We start from the raw sequence: 23,754 nt of genomic DNA, 5'->3' as shown, positions 1-23,754 counted from the left end.
TCGGGGAGATTTTGGAAGGCAATCTGACTTCTCTTAGGAGGAAGTTTGAGCTGGTTCGGTTAGCAGCCAAGAGAAATGGGATTGAAAATGGAATTGGGGTCTCCGTACCCTTGGTGTCGGCCCAGCAAATATTTCTTAGTTGCCACCGGCCTGAAGAATCCATGTTGTAAACTCTTTCATTTCTTTGATTGTGTACTTTATACCCTTTTTTCTGTTTCTTAATAAATTCTTTTGAAAAATGTGAAAAAAAAATGAAAAAAAAAAGATATACACAAGTTATCTAGTGTTTAGAGAACAACTGTTATGAAAAAGAAAAGCAGAGCAGGACGGGGGCGCAGAATGGTCAGAGTAAGTCACGTGGAGCTAAGACTTGAACAGACTCATGGGAGATGAGATACAGGCCATGCAGATGGCTGGAGAAAGAGCGCTTCCATGTAGAGGAAACTTTAATGCAAGGGCCCAAAGGTGGGAGAAGCCCCTGGCTCATCAGAGGATCTGCAAGAAGGCCAGAGTAACTAAAACAAAGTAAGCAAGTCAGGGTGTGGTCCGAATGAGACCAGAGACAGCAAGGAGGGCAGTGGGGAGGAGGGAGAGTCTACACCGGAAGGCCTTGTGAAGACCTTCACGGCTTTTGCTCTGAGAGAAATGGGAAGCCAGCAGAGGCTTGTGGAGAGCAGCCTGTGTGTGTGTGAGTGCTTGTTAGGAGTTTCAAGTCTTTCTGGAGAGCAGACTACATGTGTGTGTGTATGTGTGTGTAAAAAGGGGAAATGGGAACAAGAGAGACCACAGTTAGGAGTTTCAAGTCTTTCTGGATCATCTTTCTCTTCATGTTTAAAAACAAGTTCGATTCACAAAGGGTATCCAGGGCATGTTTGCAAGAGGGTTTTTGCTTTCAGTGTGGAATCTTGAAGAATGTGTCAATAGCCTACAACTGTGTCCTTAGCAGGCATCTCGAAATAATGATTACCAAACATTTCTCTCTGTTCACTGCCCTGACACGAGTTCTGGGCATCACCCTCTCTCAGGGGAGAGGTGGAAAGAGGTTATGCAGAACAAGCAGTGATAACGGGATGACGTCACAGGTGTGCCTCAGAGAAGCCCCTAGTGAGTTGGGCTCATAACCACTCCACAGTGATTTACTCTGTCCTGCCAACGCCAGCTGGAGGAGGGATGAAGAAAGCTGACACAGCCTTAAGCCCTGGGCAGGCATTATAAGATCTTTCTCCCTCCAGGCCTGCCAGCCCCTCCCCTCTTCCAACCGCTGATCCTTGCTTCAGAAGCCAACGTGTGAACAGCACGTGTCTGGATTTCAGAAACCTGCCCAGCAGTTGGAAACTCCCTGCAGCGTGTCAATTGCTGCATCTGCTGTTGGCACTTGGGGCAAGGGATCACGTGGGCAGTTTCTGAACTAAGTTTCGAGATGGGAGTCTGATATCTGAAGAGGGGACTCGAGAAGCCAGAAAACTCCAATTACAGTAAATAAATTCCTAACCATATGACAATCTGCCTTCTAAAAAGGAAACTGGGACATACAAGCCAACCAAACAGCTCTAAGGACAGCAGTAGTCAAGAACAAAAGCACAGAGCACCCTGACTAATGGAAAGGATTTTTATGGGCCAACAGAGTTTACCAGCTCTGGAGTGTAATGTGGCTGAGACTAGAGACCACTCTTGTCCAGATCCCTAGCTTACACCCTTTCGGCAATAAATGGCTTCTATCATTTCAGCGACAGGCCTCTATCCCTGCCTTCCATTACCTTTCTTCCCCATCTGTCAATTAGTCCTCTGAGTAGTGTATACCTTGACCATCTCTTGGAAAAATAAAAAAATCTGAGCCCATAAACCATCTGCCATAAAACTAGGCTGCAACGGCTGGAAAAGGAGCTGCCCAGCCTACCATGCTCTCGCCACCCGACATACAGGTGCCCCTAATCACACTGTTCACAGGCAGAGGTTAGGAAAAAATGCTCGAGTCTGATGTTTCAAAGAAAAAAGGAATAACAGCATTTCCTCTAGTAACACGGCAGGCAGACTAGGAACCTAGGTCTACTCTCCCAATGAAACAACTAATTATCCTGGAAAGAGCATTTTTAAAATCCTTCTAGAAAGCAGCGGTGAGTTAATAAATTAAAAAGGAATCCTCTGGCCAGGGACTGAGTAAAGACAGAAAACTAGAGCTGTTAAGTGTGGGACAGGGCCAGGCTTTACCCCAAGAACCTCTGCTACCTGCTGAACTTGAGCTCTGGGTTTCTGAGGCTTTGTGGGTACAGCCAACAAGAGGATGCCCAAGACCCCTGCCATAAAGCTGAGGTCCCACAGAGCTACACCCAAGTACAAAGGTGAATCAGAAGCCATCCTCAGCCTCGTGATAAGACAACTAACTAAAAAACTGACTATATCAAACCCTGAGGCTGACTAGAAGAGAGAAAAAAAATAGTGCACGGAAAGTGCAGACTGTACACTAGCCCTCACAGGGGTGTGCAGCCTGAATTCGCATTACCTGAACGGTTTGAAAACCCTCAAGCAGGCATTTTACTCAGAATGATTATTTTAGACTCTTTACACCAGACTGTGGACAAAAGCAAACTCAAACCTTTTCCCCATTTTCATCCCAGGTCTCCAAGAATTCCCACTAATGATTTCCCACAGAAAATTAGCAGATTACAGAGAAAAAAAAAATTTTTTTTTTAATTACACGGGAAACAAGGCACACGTGCAACAACCAGCAGAAATACGAGACTAGCAGAACCTCACCTAAAAGGACCCCTTGATCAGAGTCCCTAAAATAACACGTTTAATATATTAGAAAATAAATAAAAGACAAACTCACAAATATGTTCAGGAAATAAGAAACTAACAGGAAAAGGCCAGATTTAGGAGGAAAAAAATCTGGAAATAAAAATATATAACTGAAATAAAATCTCAGCAGGGCATGTTTAGCAGATTAGATAGAGCTAAGAAAAGGTTCAGGGACAGAGTTAAGGAAATTATGAGGAATGCAGCACCAAAAAAAAAAAAAAAAGAGAGAGAGAGAGAGTCAAAAATGAAAGAGAAGTTTTAAGAGACATTTAAGACAGAAGGAGAAGAGAAAGCACGGGCAGATGCAGTATGTAAAAAAAGAATGCTAAGAATTTTCTAAAACTGCTGAAATCAACTCACAGATACATGAAGCCCTATAAATCCCCAGCAAAAAAAAAAAAAAGTACAAACCTAGAAAATCATTAAAGCTGTAGAACATCAAAGGGTTTATTAAAAAAAAAAAGACCTAAGAATCACCCAGAGACACAGATTATTTTTAAGAGGACAATTAGACTGACGGTTGACTTTTAAACAGTAACAACCCAGAGACAGCAAGGTACCTTCAGTGGGCTAAAGAAAAACAACTGTTAATATAGAGTTCTATTACCAGTGAATATAGAGGAATCGGGAAAATAAAGGGTTTTCAGACAAATACGAATTGGAAAAGTTTGTCATCAAAAGAATGTCACTAAATAAATTCTAAAGAATATGCTTCACGCAAAAAGAAAACAGTCCCAGGGAATTCCTGGTGGTCCAGTGATTAGGACTCTGCCCTTTCACTGCTGGGTTCCATCCCTGATCCAGGAACTAAGATCCCACAGACAGGGAGGGGCAGCCAAAAAAAAAAAAAAAGGAAAAGAAACTGATCCCAGGGAGAAGGTCTGAAATATAAAAAGGAATGAAAAGAAAGTAGTAAATATATAGGTGAGTCTAAACAAATATTTACCATCAAAACAATCATGATAATAATGAAAACAAAACAAAAGTGAAAACAACAACTTGTCTTTCAAGGTTTAAAAGTAAAAAAATAATTAAAACAGCTGACAACAGTAGCATATTAACTGAGGAAGAGAAAAGGAGAAGAGGACAGAGTTTAAGTGTGCCAAGCTATCTGTATTATTTAGTAGAGGGAAAATGCAGCTGCTTAGACTGGGGGGTGGAGGTGGTGGTGAGGCAGGGTGGGAACGATTGCTTGCTGTGTTGAGCTGTCTCAACCAGGTCCAAAGAAATTTCTGTGTGCCATCTGACACGGGAGGCTGGACCCTTCAGACCTGGGTGTAATTTACTACCTTTGTGACCTTCCTAAAGTTACTCAGCCTTTCTAGTATGTTTCTAGTCTGTAAATCGACGAAATAGGACACAAAATAGCTGTCCCATCTGTCTCGGGGCTTTTCTGGTAGCTCAGTTAATCTGCCTGCAATGCAGGAGACCCCAGTTCGATTCCTGGGTCAGGAAGATCTGCTGGAGAAGGGATAGGCTACCCACTCCAGTATTCTTGGGTTTTCCTGGTGGCTCAGCTGGTAAAGAATGCGCCTGCAATTCGGAAGACCTGGGTTTGATCCCTGGGTTGGTAAGATCCCCTGGAGAAGGGAAAGGTTACCCACTGCAGTATTCTGGCCTGGAGAATTCCATGGATTATATATAGTCCATGGGATTGCAAAGAGTCAGAGGCTGACGGGAGACATCACATGAGAATACATATACAGCAACCATAAAATCTCATCAGGTATGACCACAATGTTGTTCTGTTGTCATTCCTGGCCACTACATCTGAAAGCTTACAGTTCTTCCCCAGACCAACATTTAGTTGGTTAGGGTCCAAAGTGCAACTTACTCCCCCTAATCCCCACCCCAAGAACATACTCATGTTCCCTGAGTATTCAACAAATAGCAGAGAGCTGGCCCACGCCCCCTGTAACATGTAAAATTTTACTCCCCAGGAAGAGTTTAAGGAGAGTTCACAAAAGGCAGCAGAGAGTCCTGCTGCCAGCATCCCCCCAATAACGTCTCTCTTTCAGAACAAGTCCATCCATCCAGGAGAAAAAAAAAATCAAATTGAGAAGCTATAAAATGGCAGCAGAGATGAGGTCTCTAGCCCATAGTAAAGATGAGGTGGTGACGGGACACTGCACTTCTCCATTGCCCCACAGAGCAGCCACGGACATCAAACCACACTGTAACCCTGGGGCAAAACCAGAAACCATTTCACCAACCGACATGGTAAGAGGCTTAATTTTATTGATATGAGTGGATTTTCTCATGTCTTTAGCTTTTCACAACTGCTTCTCCTTCCTCAGCCTAAAATAACGGATTCATTCTGAAAACAAGGACCCTGGAATTCAGAGTAGGGAAGATAGGAAGATCCCACGACAAACACTTCCTTAGCTTTTCCTTCTGTTCCGGGGAACTCTGAGGGAAGAAATCCATGCTAAGCAGCCTGTTGATAGCTGTAGCTCCCCCGGAGGAACAGAGGGCAGGGCAGAGGGATGCGTCCTTCCCCTGGTCCGCCTCCTAAAGCCTTGCCTCTTCTGACCTCCGAATCCATTTCTCACATAATTTGGGGGCCAAGCTGGCTGTTTCTTTGTTTATCTGCCCTCAACTGAGCAGTCCTGAAAACGAAGGCCAGGCAGTGCCGACTACCTGTAAAATCTACGCAAAGGTCCTTGGGGAGAAACAGCCCAAGAGTTTCTATCACCAGAGACAGACAAGAAGGGATGAGAGGGGCAGTTTACACAGCTCAACTCAGGCCTACCCTTTCCGAGAGGTGGATTCCTGTACAGCTGTTCTGACAAGCAGGGGATTAGGCACTTGATACATTCTGCTCCGGTGAGAGATGCAGACAGAAGTGAGCTGCATGGGGCAGCACCCTGCCTTACCAAAGGTCTCTAAGGCGGTGGTTTGCTGAAGACAAAGAAATTTTGGTTGTGACTGTAAACTTCACAAACTAGGGTCAACCTGCATACATGACCACAGCCTGGAGGTGAGTGGCTCCCATTTCAAGCGTCCCACACACTGGGGTCAAGTTCTGTGGGTCCCCTGTCGACAGGTCCCGTGTCTCTATCCCTCTGGAGGCAGGCAGGTGGCACCCCCTCCCACCACCTCCTGCAATTCAGGATTACTAACAAACCATAAAAGCGAGCATAAACGATAACGAAAGGAATGCCAGCCTAGCCCTAGCTCAATGCCAGCCCCTAAACGTTCCCTAAGAACAGGAAGCCCCAACGGCGAACACACGAGCAGTGTCTCTTGGGTGCCCTCTTGCTGTCACCAGGGCTTTTCTGCAAGGCTGACACGGAGGCCTCCTTTGTGAACTGGTAGATGAAGAAAAAGAGGAGGAAAAAGAAGGGGCCAGAGCACAGAAAAGGGAAGTTATTCTAGTGGTGGCCAATGAATAACATCCAATGATTTATAGGAAGTATAATCCAATAATACAGTAAAATAAAACAGTGTGTGCCTGCAATGGTTTTGATTCCAGGAATTATAAAAACATATTTTTTAAAAAGACAAAGTGAGAGAGAGAGCAAGAGGGAGAGAAAACAGGGGGAAGAAACAAGGGGACCAGAATGGAGCAAATTGGGCACAGATGGGAGATGCAGTGGGGTTCCAGGGGTGCCCTACCACAAATACTGCTTCGATTACTCCTCTTCAAGAAACGAGAGCTTTATTTCCTTACATTACAGAATTAAAAAAAAAAAAATTAAAATTCTTGGGAGTGCTTGTGGTTTAGATCAACCATTCCCTCTCCAGCACCACATCAGCCAATCGGGTGGCTATTGAAGTGTTAAATGCTGAGGCACGTGGAGAAGGCCCCGCTTCTCCGATGACCGGCGGTGACATCACCCTGGGAACCACCTATCTCGCCACCACCCATTACTCGCCAAAGGGCAATTCTGGACACAGGCCAGGAAGGGAACACACTGTTCAGTGACGGTCGGCCTGGAACCATGGACTTCCTCGTCCATGTGCTCAGTGAATGCTTACTGAGTGCCTGATAAATACCAGGCCCTCCGCTAAGGGAAACCCAAACATCCCTCGCATGTCTCTGTCCTCAACCTCTTCAATGTAGACTAGTAGGATTCTGGACTCTCTGCAGTCCCACTCCAGCAGGCTTCTTGCAGAGCACCCACCTGATGGGAGGAGATAAAGGTATCAATAGCCTTGAACTTGTGAGTTTTAAGATCACTGCTGAGACCTGAAAGGTTCACTGGTTAAATGATGTGGCAAAAGTCAACTTACTTTCTTTTATTGGAAGGGGGACAAATCTCACGACCTCTACCTCCTTGAGCTCCAGGGAAAACTGTAAGTTAAGAAAGGCCTCTTTGACCATCTAAGTGTTTCCCCTCCGTTGGGCCTTCTGGGGTGCCTGAAGCTCTTTAAGAGTTCTGTGTCTCTCGACCCCAAGGAAAGCACATTTGAAAAGTATTTGAATAATCACACTATTAGTATCATTTCCGATATTTTGAAAAGAGGACTTATACCAGGGTAGCACCGAGCCCATACAAAAACGAGTTAGAGGCCACAGCAAAGGACATGCTTTTTCATAAGGCTATCCCTGTGGCTATCCCTAGGCACCACATCTCCAGGGAAGGGCCAGGCATAGATGGAGAGGATCTCGACGGCCGTTGGGGGACACAGATCACCTCTGCTCTGGGCTGGAACGTTCCTTCTCCACAGAGTCCAGGAACTGACATATGCAAACACCCACCCAGAAGGACAAGTCCAAGAAGGAATGGAAAGAAAAATGATGGCCCAGATGGTCTGTTAACTTGCACCGACTGCCAAATCACCACAGACCCCAAGCACCTGGGAGGGCCAGGCAGCAGCAGGCCCTCGCTTCCTGGCTGCAGACAGCCGGGGTCCCGTGGCTGGGTGGCGGCTCTGACAGCCAGCCGACCGGCCTGGAGGGCAGCCTTCAGAAGGGCACCGGCTGACGGGACCCGGGGGCTGAACACTCAAGGGCTGATTTATCACTTCCTTACTCATAAAAATGTGATTCAAACTGCTGCTGATTAGTGAAGGATTTAAATCTTTACCCTCTCCCCAACCCCCTTCCCGCTCCACCCCCGGCACAGATGCTGCAGCTCAGCCACAACACCCCCTTCTTGCCACTGTCCGTGCGAGCACAGCACAGGGGCCCAGCGAAGATGACTCACATGCTGGGAAATGGAAAAGTGCATCTTCCCACCAGCCAGCCCCGCTGAGTGCTCTGCTCACCCCTCTCCCAATGGCAGCCCACACAGTGGGGTCTGGACAGCCGCCTCAGCTGCACACCGGGTACTTGGCAGCATGTCCACAGAGCGCTCTGTCCTAGCTGAGTGTTACATCCTGTGGCCCGGGCTGTTTTTCCCTGAAACACCCTTGGACCACCTCAGCTCTCGGCCCCAGCTGCCCCGTGGAGGTGAGCGTCAGGACAAAGCCGGAGCCGGTGGCGGGGTCTCACGCACAGGCTGCGACGCATCCTTCCTGGCAAGCAGGTCCTCGTTAGGAGCGACCATGGTAAAGAGTCTGAGAAAAAGCATGCTGGCCTCCAAGGGGAAAGCACTACTTCCTTCTTTCTCTGTTCTCACTGTCTCACCTTCCTTTCACCCATATTTTCTTAACTTTTAACTTTACAACAGCTCCAAGGAAAGGACTCATTGGTGGCCTATGAAAAGGCCAACATCTTCCTTTTCGCGGAGCAGAAGTTGCTGACAACAGAGGCTCCGCAGACTAGAGCTGTGGGGCCTTTACATTCACACCTCCAGCTTCCCCGATGGGGAAACAGTACCTTGGCAGAGGCTGCGCTCTGTGACAGGCGGCTCACTGATTGCGACGCTGCCAGACGGAGGCAGGGAAGTGAACAGGAAGCTACCTCGGGAGGCTCCACTCCCCCGAGCCCACGAGCTTCCCACCCGGTGGCCCGACCCTCGAGACCCTCAAGCGATGAGGAAGGGATAGAGTTCCTTCCCCTCCGGACTGACCGCCTCACCACCCTTTACAAACTCTATTTCCTCCTTCCTGGAAACCACCACTGCCCCTCAGGACTGCGTGCTTTCTCAGTGGTGTTCCCGGACATATTCAGAGAAGTTCAAAATGGCACCTCAACCTGGGCCTTTCACCTTCTGCAAGGAGCTGTGGACGCTGCGGCAGACGCACGAGAGAACTCCCTCTAGGCTTCAGATGTGACAGAAAGCCCATGCAAACCAGCAGAGGGCCTGGCGGAGTCCCCGGAGAAGCCGAGTTTCAGAGGAAAGCGCAGCTGCCTGCTCACCAGGGAGAGCACCCCCCCACCTGACCAGAGCAGGCTGAAGCACAACCCTAAATACAAATGGGAAAGGGAAATAAACCAACTTCAGAGTGACAGAGACCACTAAGAAAAGGTGCCATGAAAGAACCAGCGAGACTCTGTCCAGAAACACTGGGTCTGCTTTACAATGGAGTCTCTGTAAGGGAATTCCCACTTCCTGGGATTGCAGGTGACAACCTTCTAATCCTGAGACCAGACACTCTCTGTTGAGGCTCTGAAATGATTTTTTGGCAGCATGGACCAAGTCTCCTTTGCAAACAAACACACAAAATAATGTCACCTCCAGGCTACAGATTTCCATCAAGTCAAACCACATCATCCTTACCTCAGTGGGGTGGGGGAGAGGGGAAGGGATCCGGTTAACATCCTTCCACTGTGACCTGGTCACCAGAACATTTACAAATCCTGCCAATCAGCCCCTCCCCCATTTCTCCTTCCCCACCTCCCACCTCATGTCAAAAAAAAAAAACACCCAGTGTTCAGAAAAGCATCTCAGAATGCATACCACTACATCTGCCAAACTCTGGGGCTGGTGAGTTTTTTGCTTCCAGATTTGAGTCACCAAAGCTCATCAATTCTCTGTTCTTACTCCCTGGCAGACTCCCACAAGGGATATCCCATAGGGAACTAGACTTTTCCATATTGAACAAACAGGGTACATTAGTCCAGAAACAGCTATTCCCCATCCCTGCCAAGCGTATGGTCTCTGCAATGAAACATTTCAGCCATGCCTCCCCCCCGGGACAGGCTTTGGGTCTGCAGCCTCCGAGAGGCCTTGCTGCTGCCTTCAGCACAGCCAGATGTGCAGCAGCGTCTCTGGGTTTGCAAATTAAGCTCTATACCCATGATTCCCTCCAACCATCCCACCCAAGCACTAGAGAGTCATACGGATTTCGGAGGGTACATGAAAGATCTGAAAGGCGATGGACGAAAAGAGAAAGGGGTGGGTGGGTGGGTGTGTGTGTGTGTGTGTGTGACTCTGCAGTGGCATGGCAGCACAGGAAAGAAGACAGATTAATCTTTATCTGTCTAGATTAAGAAACTGGATGTTCCTTACCTTTCAACTGGGAGTTGTGTACAGCAAACATGTTGATGGTCATAAGCTGTAGCATGCGGGTACTTCCAATAGGAGAGGGGCTGTGCTGCAGCAACACCTGGAACTCCTTGAGGACCTTCTCAGCCACTGCAGGGAACGTCTCCATCCTACAAGCACAGCCAGCCCATCAGTGAGGCATATTCCCGAGAGCACTCAGTGCGTGCACGCACACATACACGCACTCATTCATTCCTTTCTTCCCTCCCTCTTTCTCTCTCTTTCTCAGAAAAGCAGACAGCTAACACCTAGGATGCTTCTTTGACTTCACAAACCTTCCGGGTACCCTAAGGTTGTGAACAAATTTAAAAGAAAGACGTGTTCAGGGTTTAGAGATGGAAACAACTCAATTTTTTGGATAAATCACCATGAGTTATTACGCTTTGGTATGCTATTTCCTAACCTCTGGCAATAACTGGATTCAAGCTGAAATCAAAGTTTCTCTCTGAAACCATCAGTTTTTCTAAATAGTGAACAAATTTCCTTTAAGCTCTAAGGCCAGCATAGTCCCCAAACTCTCTAGTATGAAAACCATATTCTAGGAAGAGGTTTGTGAATCTAAAGATTCTTCACTCAAAGCTTCACTTCAGAGAGGCTCTCAGATGCAGTTCTGCTGCTGTCAACTTAGGGACCAGCACACGAATCGTTCCACATAAGGACCCCAAATGTCCCCTGGAGAACCCCTCAACCGGGGGCCCCGATGATCTGTTTCAGCCTTTCCTGAGCTGCTGTCCTCCTCCCTCTCACAAGGGCTCTGCTCATCAGGGTCTGTATGTTTTCAGGCCAGTGGAAATATAATGCCCTGGCCAACTGCCACTCCCAATACAGGAAGAGCCTGTAATGTAGGGAGGCAGAAATCTAGCCAGTGACCCGGCGCTCCTAAGGAGAGGTCATTCAAACCGCTGCTTGCCAAACGTGGCCACAGAACAGTGGTGCATGCCTGGAGCTCCTCTGGCAACGGGAACAAACCACAGCTGAAGTCCTCAGAAATAAAAAGCAAATTCAAACTCGGTGCTAGAGAGAGAAAAAAACCAGGCACATGGGCCTGAGGGCCACGCCGAACAATTCACGGTCACCAGAGTATCTTTTCATCCATCCTCACACCCCCTCACAAGCAAGCAAACTGCTTGTGGTCCACAGCTTGTGTACTGGGGTGAGGGGAGAGGAGGGTGAGGAAGAGCTCCAGCTTGGATTAATAAGTAGCTTCTGGAAAGCCACAGGGAAGGGAATCCTCCTCAAAGGATACAACACAGTCTCGAGTCCCAGGGAAAGGTGCTTCTGCTTTCACCTGAACCTCAACCCTTTCTCCGGTGTGTAGTAAGCACCCTCCCCAGGCTAGAAAACTCCACAGCTTTCTGAAAGCCTGGCAAGCTTCATTCCTCGCCCTTGGAGGCACCTCCTGCGACTGACCCCCCAGCACCCAGAAGTCATGCCACAGTTACGGGTCAACTACAGTTTAGGTTCCAGTGCCCTTCTCTGCTGAGCTGTCCTCGTTTTCATTGGCACAAAACATGCCAGGCATTTGCTTCCTTGCCCCCACATGCCATTTCAAGTGCCACCCCACCCCACACTCTGCCGCCACCACCCAACAGCAACAAAACTACCAAAACACACTGATTTTCTCCCACCTCTAAAAAGTTTCAGAACCATTAAAACTCTTGGTCGGTTTGGAATGGCAGAGAGTGATATGTTTGGGGCTGGACTGGATCCATTTTTCCCCCTGGGCTGTAACAAAGGTTTCATTTTAAACCTTGACACTGTGCAGCACTCCTTCTGGTCGGAGGTGGGGAGGGGGGCTAGCACTTCTCATTACGAGAATCGCAGAGTTCACTCTGCTTGAAAAGCAGCCACACCGGGCGAGTCTCGGAGCCATGTGTCTCTGTGTTGAAAGGCGGTAGAGAGCCAGCACAGAACGACACGACAGAAGTGTCACGTGGGACGGTCCTGCTTCGAGGCTGTGTCTGAGGAAGACTCTTTCCCGGGATGCGAATTGAAACAGCCATTATCACTCCCTAGGTCAGACTTAAGGCTCAAACGAGCACCAGGCCAAATGTCCACATCGTCTTTTTTTAAGTTAAAAAAAAAAAAAAAAAATTTGCTGTTCACCTTTCAACTAGTTCACAATGATTAAAACAAAAGAAAAAGAAATCAAATGCATAAGGGTATGAGTTAGAGTAACTCCACTTCTGAGATACGAGGGAAGATGAAGTTCTCAGACAACATCAGCTTTGTGAGGCAACAACTGAAGGACATGCAGATAAAAGATTCTTCCTCAGAGCTCAATAACGGCATTTCTCGTACCCAATTTTGTAACCAAAATGCTCTCTGGTTTTGGTCTCCAATTACCTGTAAGTAGTTTTATTTCTTTCTCTTTGTTCCACTCCATATTGCAGAATGAAAATTATACTAACACTGGGATAATGACAGAATACAATTTGTTTAGGAAAAAAAACCACAAAATAAAATGATGGTTTTTATGGCTACATAAGTAATTATGCAAATGCAATAAAAAGGTCTAAAGAATACACAACCTGGTATCCAGCATTATCTCTTTGGAGGGCACAGGGGTTGGGAAAGAGTTGAAAGAAATTTTAGAAAAGCACACTATACTTTTACAAGGAGATTTTTATATATTACTTATGTAATAATTGTAAAAGTTTTACACAAGAAGCAGCAGCAGTAGCAGCAATAGAGAAAGAGGTGAGAAAGCATAAAAAGATGGCAATTTATAACAGCAAAATACTGGAAGCAGCCTAAAACGTCCAACAACAACAAATAATTAAGATGGCATATCCATACAACTGAATTATATTTTTTAGAAGCTGTATTAGATTGTTTTTAAGTTTAATATATATTAACTGAAGACAGTTTTAAAGTAGTTTAATGTGATCCCTTTTATAGATATTTATAAAAAATAAATAAGAGAATGCATGTGTGTGATGTATGGAAGAGAAGATAAAAATATACATCAAGTGTTAACAGTGGATAACTATCCACTGGATAGTGAGAATAGGAATAATTTTTTATTTCTTCTTTTTGCTGGGTTTTCTAAATATTTTACAACGAGCACTGTATACGGTAAAAAGATTTCCCCTACGATGGATACTTCTGGCTTTTGTATATAATACACTTCTAGTTTTAAAAAGTAAATCAAGACACAAACATAATATTTTTAACAATTCAAAGTCCAAAATAAACACATGAGTCTTTGAATTCCAAGAGATCTTGAAAGTGTGCAAAGAGCATGACTCGGCAAGCAAGTAAAAAACTAAAGTGGCAACTTCAACCTAGGCTACAATGGGAAGCTAAATTATTCTCTTCATCACGAGTCCCAAGTCTACAGATGGCCGGCCTCCCGACCCCTCAGAGGAGTCCCAGGCGGGTCCGCTGTGCCCCTCCCCGGGAGAACCAGTGTCTGTCAGGAGCCACACAGCACTCCTGCCCGATTCTGTTCCCTGAGCCCGGGAGGACTCTGGCCCTGTCTTTTAAAACTGTATGATCACTTGTAGGATGTGCATTTCTCCGGCTGAAGTGATCGCTTTCTGAAGAGATCTCGAGAGACACCTAGTCTCCTGTGAATGGCAGTTTCAAGAAATCAATCTTTCAGACAGCACTGGGACCAGACTCGGGTGTGACTCAGACAGTGAGTAACGGGGCAGGACCCGATCTCTCAGATACTGGGGAACACAGCTGGCCTGACAATATTCTCTGTGGAAAAGAATCAGGCTCCCTAATTTTCCTTAACATCTTGATTTTTAAAAACTGTACAAGATAGGAGCAAACCAATAGCAAAATCAAACCAAACCAAACAACTCGGCCGTGTGACAGGGTAGCCATGAGAAACAAAAATCACAGGGCTATAGAACATAAGGACTGGAACAGACCTTGGAGCTCATCTGTTTAAACTACTGATAAGGAAACCAGAGCCCACAGACGCTCTGACTCGTTCCCTCTCGAGGTCTTAGAACTAGTCAGCAGAGAAAAACAAACTCTTCTTGACACCTGATTCCATCAAACACTTGGAATTTCTTTTTTTGCCAGCTGCTGAGAGAAAGGAGACTGGTGTGGCACACAGTAGGCCCTCAAGTGCACTCGGAGGCAGCAGGGAACACGGGCCCAGAGGACGAAGACTGGGAGGGCCACGCTGCTGGGGCGTTTCTCAGCAAGCAGGCGGGACAGTGGATGTGTCTTCAGCTGCTCCCCATTACAATCTCCTCACTCTTAATTCATTTTCAACGCCTCCCACATTTCACATCTTCTTGGTAATTAGGCAGCAGTCCATGTTGCTGTGTGTGGCTTGGGCTCATCGCTTTTCTGGTCTTACAGACTTCTATAGTTTGGGGCTTTTTTTCTTTCCAATAGAAAAATTATTGCTGTTTCTCTGCCTTCCAGAATAAATATGGGGCTCAATTCTCTTTTCACCTCCAAGAGAGCACGAGAGGAATACTCACTGAGGGGCTGAAGTGCCCAGAATTTACATGCATTTTCCTCATGTGAACACTACTACAACTCAGTGTTCATGAAGGTGGAACTAGACCGGCCTTATCTTTTTGCCAACAGAGTTGGTTATATGCAGGAATGGAAGAGATCTTGAAAAATAATCTGGACCACAGGAAACCACCTCTGACAAATGAGATAATCTGCTCATTTTTCAACAGAGAAGAAAATTCCTGAACACCTTCCCTCTGTGAAATTTTCTTACATATAACCCAAACCTCTCCAGCTGCAACATAAGCCTATTTTTCTCTTGCTGTCATCCCACAGAAATCAAAACTATTTGCTTATGACTCTAATAGTTAAACACAGTTAGGGTACCCCCAACAGCTGTCTCTAAGTAAACCTTTGGTTATCTTATTTTTAAAAAATTCATTTATCTTCTCAGAAATCATTTCTAGCTTTTTTTTTTTAAATCATTACTGCGACTCTTTTCCAAACTTCCTCCAAAACACATCTAAACATGAGAAATTTAAAAGGGGGAAAAATAAGGTTTTAACTAATGCATAATCTGATTTTATGTATATATATATAACACATATATAATATATATATATATATCCTAAACATTCCTATATTCTAGACCAAGACTTTTAACTTTTTTAGTCCCAGAAGTTTCTAACAGAGCTGAGAAATGCCTACGGCAGTGGTTCTCAATCAGGAGTAACTCTGCACCACAGGGAACATTTGGCAATGTCTGGAGACATTTTAATTGTCACACCTGGGGGTGAAGGAAAAGGATGCTACTGGCCTGTAGTGGGTAGAAGCTTTGGATGCTGCTAAACACAGGACAGCCCCTACAATTAAGAATTATAAGGTTCAAAATATCAATAGTACAGAGGTTGAAAAATCGTGCCTTAGAGCAAACATGGTACATAAACATTCAAAGGGCAAACACAGCAAAAGGAAAAACAGAGAGAAGATGCTGACAACAAAGGTACTAAAGGAAAGATTTTTTTTAATGAGAATTTTTAAAGAATAAAGAGATGAAGAATCACAGCACCTATTTTAAGTGTAGTACAGTAGTTTTTTCTGATATGCTGTGCTATTGCATGAAATAATATCGTCTTACCCACCCTGAAACTGCAGCTTCACATTATTCACTAGTGACTGGCCTGGGTCTACGATGACCCAAAAGAATTCTAGATTCCTTCTCTCCAGTCTTTTGCAATCTACCCATTTCTTGTAATGATTCACTTATTCCTACAACAGCTATTTACTGAGCATCAACTACATGCCAGGCACTAGGGTTACAACAGTGTTGAGCAAAAACTCCCACCAGAGTAGAGCTGGCGTGGGGCGGGCGGGGGGGGGGTGGGTGTTGCTACTGAGGGACCTAGCTTCCTTTGCTGAGTGGTTACTTCACACATATATCTACTAGCAGACAGGCATCTACTGGCACTGCTCCAAGTTTTCCAAGTCATTTCAAGACTACGGCCATCCTCGTCACTCTTGCCCAGGTTGATGATACATGAGTATGTAAAAGGCACAGTTTCTAGTCCGCCAACACGTTCAACAGTGTTCCTCCGAACAGGACAAAGCCTTTCAGCTTCTCCCACTAAGGAAACCTTCTAGAGCGTTAAGAGATAAACTTACAAGGTTATGACAGAAAGCGAAAGGGAAACACAACAACTGGAGCAACTGGAGTCTAAAACAAGCACCTCAAAGGGTAGTTCACCAGAAAACCTCCAACTCAGAATGTATTCAACGCAGAGAAGACCTGTGGGCACTGCCACCTGTTCCTCTCCTGGAATAACGAAGCACTCAGCACAGGGGCGCCGGCTTCACAGTCAGGAGAAACTCTGACCCACCAAAAGAACACTCGAAACGTGGTCTCTCCCCAGACTTAAAGCGCTAAACGACAGGGTCTCCCACACACCACCTTCCCTGAGATTTATCTGGAAATCCATGGTGGCCAGTGAGACTATAGAAAAGTCTCAGCATTGACTGAGCTCAGCAACATGGTGCCAGACACTGAGCACAGGAGGAAGGGGTATGGTTTGAAGTGGGAGAAACTGTTGGAGGAAAAAAATCACTGTCCACTCTTTTTCCCTTCTCCTTAAGGGAAAGTGAGTGGATAGTATTTTCCCCCAAGGAGGACCCCTGGCAGCTGCACCCAGGGACTGAGCATGACTTCCTTGAGGAGCTCACTAGGGGTTGAGCCGGAAGGCAGAGGAAAGAGAAACCCAGAGGGATTAGGGTTGGGGGGTGGAAAAAGACTGTGGTTAAAAGGGGGTTTTAATAAAGGTAGAGAAAGGGGAGTCAGAGGCGGGGAGAGTAACATTTCCCAAACTTCATGAGCACTGGAGGAGAGTGAGTGGAGGGAAGGGGAGGGAAGGTGGAGGCCCCTAAGAATTCACACCCTGTGCCCTCAGTTACAAACACAGTCTAGTTGCTAACAATATTAAATTCCAAAATGACTTGTAATGTAGGAAAATAAAATAAACATCCTGCACACTTACCCAATCCGGGTAAACAGCTTCCCATGGGCATGGAGAAAACTGAGGATGAACCTTTTGTTCAGCTGCATGGGAAAAAGAGAGAGGAGAAAACAATTAAACTTTCCCCAGTTTCCTGTTACTGAACAGAGTCCCTAGTGACACAATAACCTGGCCAGGGTCTAAGGGGTGGGCACTAGGGATGGGAACCAAATGAACATGCCCAAACTCTCACACAGACCCAGAGCCCATGCCCAACAGCTGCTGCTCAGCTGAGCCAAGAGGACTGCAGGCTCAGTGAGGAGACAGCACCCCCTGCTGGCAGCAGTGCCTGAGTGCAGGGAGCGAAGCACTGAGTACCAGCCAAGCAGCGCAGAAAGCAAGATGCCTGTCGCCCTCTGCCATCTACAAGTCACTCTGGCCTCATACAATGAAAATGAAACAGAGACAAGGGCAAGACAGGAATAATGATGATCCTGCATAAGTCCATACTCTTACTTAAGAGCTGTTTTTCTATGTACCCCAAAAGCAAAACTCTTCTTTGGAAACCAAGGGTAAGGAAACCCACCACTAACTAGCTCATCAAATTGTATTTCTCTGGCTTTTAAAACCAAAGTTAAAATCTTTCTTTTTTCTTCTTTTAAATAAAAACTGAGTGCTGGTTTTTTATGTGAAATCCTCTGACTTTTACATGTTAGCTACTAACAACAACAACAAAAAATTTAAACATTAGGCAAGCCAAAAACATGCATCTGCCAGCCATATCTGGCTCACATCCATGAGTCACCAAATTTGCAACCTCAATTCAAGGTTCTAGAAAATCTACTTCTGTCAAAAACTAGGAGAGAGATTCTTCTGAGCAAAACAAGGGAGGGAAAAAACTTCAAAGACAGTAGGAGTAATCTCAGAATCAAACCCTATCATCCTCCCTGGTCTCCTGGAAGAAATGTGCTCAGGGCCTTGTAACCAGACAGGAAGAAGGATCAAGAATCCCTCAAGAGTGGGTGCTTAGGACAAGGAACGGTCCAGCACCCTGGATGCTCTGCCCAAAAGGCTTATACTCTTGCAAAAGAGAAAAGCAATCAAATTGTGGCAGTGCCACCAATTTCACACGGAAACTGAGTGTGAGGAAAGGGGGGCATTCTCACCTCACCAGCGACTTCAACCACAAACTGCATGTAATCTTCAGTCTTTCAGTCTTTATTTTTGCTTAAACGAATTACATTTAATCAGCAACATCAGATCAAACATCGAATTCTGGAGTTAAAAAGGATACTTTAAGGAAGGTAACCTGTCTCTATAGAGAGGTGAGTCAGGACTGGGGGGACACTGGGTTCCATGAACAGAAATGAAAGACGAGGAATTGCTGCAAAACGAATGGTCAGTGGTTCTGCCATGGTTAGTGGCAAGGCCTGGGCTAGAATGCAAAGGAAGGTAGTGGAAACTTACCCCTCAAACCTCTGCCACTTACCTGCTACGGGGTCTCAGGCAACAGATGTAACCTCCCTGAGTTTTCCCTTTTACACGATGGAGATTCAACAAATGGAACCTCCCAAAGATTTCCCTTCTGCACAGTGGAGACAACAGTGCCTCCCACGCTCAGCGTGCTGTAAACACTCAACTGTCAGCCGAACATCCTCTCCCAACAAGCAAGTGGTAAAACGTTAATAACTGGGGAAACCAGGTGAAGCATATGCAGGAGTTCTTTGTATTATTCTTATAGCTTTTCCATGGGTATAAAATTATTTCAAAATAAAAAGATAAAAATACATATTTCTCTCTATTCCTGTTTTAACTCAATTGTCCCTTTTTCCAGCTGTCAATCATAAACTGGTTAACTCATCCATAACCAGTTATATTTATACATACAAGGTCATTGGATAAACGGTATTAACCCATTTAATTCAAGCCAGTTATTATCCCCCAACGCAACACAGCTCAAAAACTGAAGCAACGTAAACCAGTATATGGCAGAGTTAGAACCTGAACCCAGGTCTTCTGACTTCAAAACAGTTCTCCTCCCCTTAAACTGCCATCTGTCTCAGGAAGAGAACTGGTGAGCTTATTCATGAAGGGCTGATGAGGGAAGAAGAACACTAAAAGAGTAGTTCAGTTTTCTCTTCCAATTTTCTTTACCGATTAGGCAGGAAACATACTGCGTGACCCACAACGCCTCCTGCAATAAAACGAGCGCACCATGGGTTCTTTTAATACTGTGATTCTAGCTACGTATTTCCCAAAGGTCTCACCCTCAGGGTAGCAGATGACTCCGACTTAATTATCTGAGTTCACACCTACCATTAGTGTATTTTAACTGTATCCAGTAGAAAGCGGATTTCGATGCATTGTTTCTCAACTAGTGACAGTGAAGGGAATCTTAGCAAACTCAAACTACACACACATTCTCTCTGACCTTGGTTAATGAGAACCACTGCTTTATTTTTAGTCTGAAAGTACCTGCTACCCTAAATATAGTTTCTCTCTATTTGTCACCAATATTCTGAGCAGGAAAGGAGCTAAAATGTAGATACATTGTACAGAGAGGTAAAGCATGCTATTCTGAGAAAGTAGATTTGTTCCACGTTGATTAAAATGGGACTAAGCATCATCATAGATATCAACATGAAGTCAGCACATGCTGAGGCAGAACTTTAGGACAACTTAACTGACACCAAGTCCACAGTAAGGAAGGTCTCAGTCTGAGCTTCCTCTCTCTCCAACACATCACCCCGGACTGGCCTCACGTTTGGAACTTCTCGATTCTTAACAGGGCACTTGGATGGTCTCCCAGGTGGAGAAAGAACCACTTCTCCTCGTATGGTGAAGCTATCTGCCTCCAGACCTTCCTTGTGCAATTACATACTGGTCACCAGAAACCAAAAATGCTTCTTGGGTGTTAGCGCTGAGAGGTGTTAGAATTATTAAAGGGTGCCTGGCTCTTTGGTTCAAAGTCCAAAACCAACTCACTGTGGACACCTGAGTCTTCTATACCATCTAAAAGCAATGACCCAAAGAGACACTAATAGTGGGTACGACACTCACAGTAAAGTATACCGGCCATTAACTATGGGATTATGAGTTAAAATGGTTTGGGTTGTTCTTAAACTGTAAAATGGAATTTCTACCACTGATGTCACCTAACTCAGAGCTAAAAGGATAAAACGAAATAATACAAATTAAAGCATTCTGAGGAGTTAATGTCTTACGCCTGTGGTGGTTATCAGCACTCAGAACTGCCTGAGTGCTCTGTGAACTGCAGAGCAAGGAAGGAGAAAGAAGCTGCTGAGAGGCAGTGAGGTATCACCAGAGGAGAGGACTCTGAAATATGCCCAATTTCAATTTTAGAGAGCTGTTCCTCCTTCGAAAGAGCTGTATGGAAAACTGAATATCTGAAAAGTTAATCATTTTAAGGACAGTAGGAGAAAACTTAATATTAAGAGGAACTCCAGCATGCATCTTTAAAGGGTTTGGGGAAATATAAACTATCGTTCTCTAATTTATTCATCTGGAATGCCTCTACTTTTATATACCAAGTATTAAAAATGGCTCTATACCCGTCGATATGACACAACGTGGGGGAAGGCCAAGTTTCAAGGGTACCTGTTAGAAACAGTCAAGGACTCTCAGAGCCTGCCATCAAAGCCCAGTCATCACCTAGCTCAAGTGCTGAGATTACAGGGTGGAGAGGACTGGGAGCACAGAGATGAAGCCGCCCACCTTCACCCCAGTGCCCCCTGCCAGGTACAAGCAAGAGGAGACTAACAAGACAGGGTCCTCAAAGCCAAAGAACTTGCAGTCCAAGAATAAAAGGTAAGCAAATAACATATGAACTTGCCAACTCCCCATTTATGCCCCGAAACCTAGGACAAGGCCTTGTGACTATGAGGGTGACAGGAGGACTGTGTTTCCCTGTCATTGTCCCTCGGGCAGAAAAGTCTGTGGCGGGGAGATCTAAGATGACAGAGAAAGTGAGGATGTAGAACGTGGAAGCCGAAGGGTAAGTCAGCAGTATAACCGCCATACAGTAGGAACAAAACTGTTCATTAGAACGTCCGGGATTCCTCTTTCCAGGATACAGATGAAGAACAATGCAAAGGCAAGTCACGTGGCAAGACTCAGATGCCTTGTAGGGACAAGACAGAGCAAACCACAAAAATCAATCCTCAAATCCCAAAGAGCCCCGCCAAGGCGGAGGTGGAGCAGGTATGGTGAATTACTCCTCACCTTCAGTTTCTTCTCCCCTGAACCATTCTGGGCAGGATGACAGCTCAATTAGCTCTAATTAAGCCCAAACTCCATGTAGCGATGTCCTACTTAAATGGCTGGACTGGAGCCATGTGAACTCAAGTGTAAAACATGCCTCTTAAAACTAGGGACCCCTTCAAACAACAGTTCTCACTCTCACACAGCAGCTTAGTGCTGCCTCAACAAAGTCTTACACGAAAGCAATTTACTTGCTATTGCTTCATTATCTCCCCTACTTAGAGCCAGCAGACCAGAGGGAAATGGGGCTGAACGGCAAATCAGCAGTCAGCTCCGGAAAACCCGGCTAGCAGGGGGACAGCCGAGCTCAGAGTACTGGCTGGCTCTCGGGAGGGTGACTTGCACTAGGTTTAAAGAAAAGAGAAAGAATCACGCATCTGTGACTATTCTGTATTTATGGCTTATTTGTTTACGGGGGTAGGAAGTGGTATAGAACAGTTTGAACAAAGACCACTGAACTGGGTTCACGACCTGGGTTTGAATTTTGGTTATGCCACTGATTTGCTACACTGTTGACAAGTCACATAAAATTTCTAAGGCTCTTTCTTCAATAAGATGAGAAGGCTGTGGAGGAGGAAATGACAATCCACTCTAGTATTCTTGCCTGGAGGATCCCATGGACAGTTCGGACAATCTGTGCAGTCCATGGGGTCACAAAGAGCTGGACGTGACTGGGAAACTGAGAACACACACGTGCAGGTGCTGGGTTCAGCAGGGCATTCAAGGCGAAGGAAGCTCACGCGGGATAGGGCAGGCAGGCGTGTGAGCGCCGGTGGGGGAGACCACATCCTAAGATGCAAGTGTGTGCAAAGGAAGGAGGTGACCGTATGACCCAGCAATCCCACCCCTTGGTATATACCCAAGAGAAACAAACACATATGTCCACACAAAAACTGGCACACAGATGTTCATAGGTCATTATTCACAACAGCCAAAGAACGGAAAAACATATCCACTGATGAACAGACCAATAAAATGTGGTCTCTATCCATACAATGGAATAATACTCAGTATAAAATGTAATAAAGGTTTTCAGTGATGCAGACAAAAAATAAAATGAGAAGGCCGGGTGAGATGAGTATCAGCAATTCCACACCCCTGATCATGTACACATCACAAGAAGGCCTTCTGTAAAAAATACAGATTCCCCAGGCCTTCAGGATCAGAGTCCTCAGGGAGGGGAGAAGTAGCCTCAGAGTCAGCATTTTGAAAATGTCTCCAGGTAATTCTGAAAGACAGACAGACTAGGAAACCCTGGGCTAGATCATGGGTCAGCAAATTATGGCCAAAGGGTTTTTTCGTATGGTCCATGAGCGAAGAGTAGTTCGTATGTTTTTTAACCACTGAAAAAAATCGAAAGAATTTTTCATGACACATGAAAATCATATAAAGTTTAAATGTTGGGGTCCACAAATAGGGTTCTACTGAAACACAGACACACTTGCTTGTTTCGTATTGTCTGTGGCTGCTTTCCCCCTATGGAGGCAGAGCTGAGTGGCTGTAGCAGAGAGTGTATGTCCCAAAGCCTAAAATCCTATCTGGTTCTTTCCAGAAAAAGCTTGCTGATCCCTGGGCTCATCTGTAACACTGGGGTCTCAAAAAATGTATGGATCTGCACAACAGTTGAGGGCTACCACTCACACAGTGGAAACAGCAATGATGCTCCTGGCTGTTTTAAAAGAAGCGCCACCCCCCCAGGAAGTTCTGACAGCTACCCTCCCACCTACCAGTGCAGGGGAATCACCAATCCACAGTGCTCCTTCCAATTCTAAAAGCCCAAAGATGCAGAGTTCTAACTAAACTGAATCTCTCTTGCCGGCTTCTCAGCAAACACCATCCTGTTCTGTGATGACAGCACAAAACACACCAAATGCCAAAGACTGCTGCTCCCACAGCTTTTGACCTCAAATGCCCCGAAAGCTAGAGAGAAATATGAATGGGGTCTCAAGGCTTCCAGCTTGGAAGCCACTATGAGGCTAAGGGGCCCGGTGAAAACACAACACATCCAAGCCCAATCAGCATTTCACTTGGACCAGGGGGCCAGAAGTTCTCCCAAAACAACCCTAATCAAGGGAAAGTGCCAGACTAAGGTTTATGAATCCCTGTGCTGTGTGGTCTGACAACCTAGAGCTCAGAAGTGCCACCAACTTAGCATCTCAAGGTACACAGGGAAAGAGAGAAAGTTCAGCTAAAGGGCAGCACTGTTGCTCTGACTGAGTTACTTTCTGAATGAGTCTTCTTTCTGACTCATCTCTCTCAAAGAGTCTGGGAACTCTCATGCCCATCCACCCAAAAAAATGGGGGAACTGGGACAACTCTGCATCTGCACAAAGTGGGAGAGAAGAGGAAGGGCTGAAGCGCCCACTTGGTGGTCAGGTGGA

The 23,754-nt window shown here is 45.7% G+C and overlaps 1 protein-coding gene across 7 annotated transcripts in view; it reads right to left on the bottom strand.

Moving 5' to 3' along the window:
• SMG6 (SMG6 nonsense mediated mRNA decay factor) overlaps positions 1 to 23,754 on the bottom strand; it is a 201,254-nt gene that overhangs the window by 136,805 nt on the left and 40,695 nt on the right. For 3 of the 7 annotated variants that reach the window (XM_010861313.1, XM_010861312.1, XM_010861316.1), the window contains 2 exons: positions 17,135 to 17,196; positions 10,143 to 10,288 (listed from right to left, as the gene is read on the bottom strand). In XM_010861313.1, the coding sequence (XP_010859615.1) occupies positions 10,143 to 10,288; positions 17,135 to 17,196 (208 nt within the window). Of the gene's footprint in view, positions 1 to 8,878; positions 10,037 to 10,142; positions 10,289 to 17,134; positions 17,197 to 17,351; positions 17,360 to 18,581; positions 22,232 to 23,754 lie in introns of those variants that run through there. The other 4 variants (XM_010861315.1, XM_010861314.1, XM_010861317.1 and 1 more) reach the window with 4 other exon arrangements.

Source organism: Bison bison, unplaced genomic scaffold, assembly GCF_000754665.1.
Source record: "Bison bison bison isolate TAMUID 2011002044 unplaced genomic scaffold, Bison_UMD1.0 scf7180017864472, whole genome shotgun sequence".
NCBI classification, from domain to species: Eukaryota; Metazoa; Chordata; class Mammalia; order Artiodactyla; family Bovidae; genus Bison; species Bison bison.
This window is presented reverse-complemented; position numbering and strand designations above follow the sequence as displayed.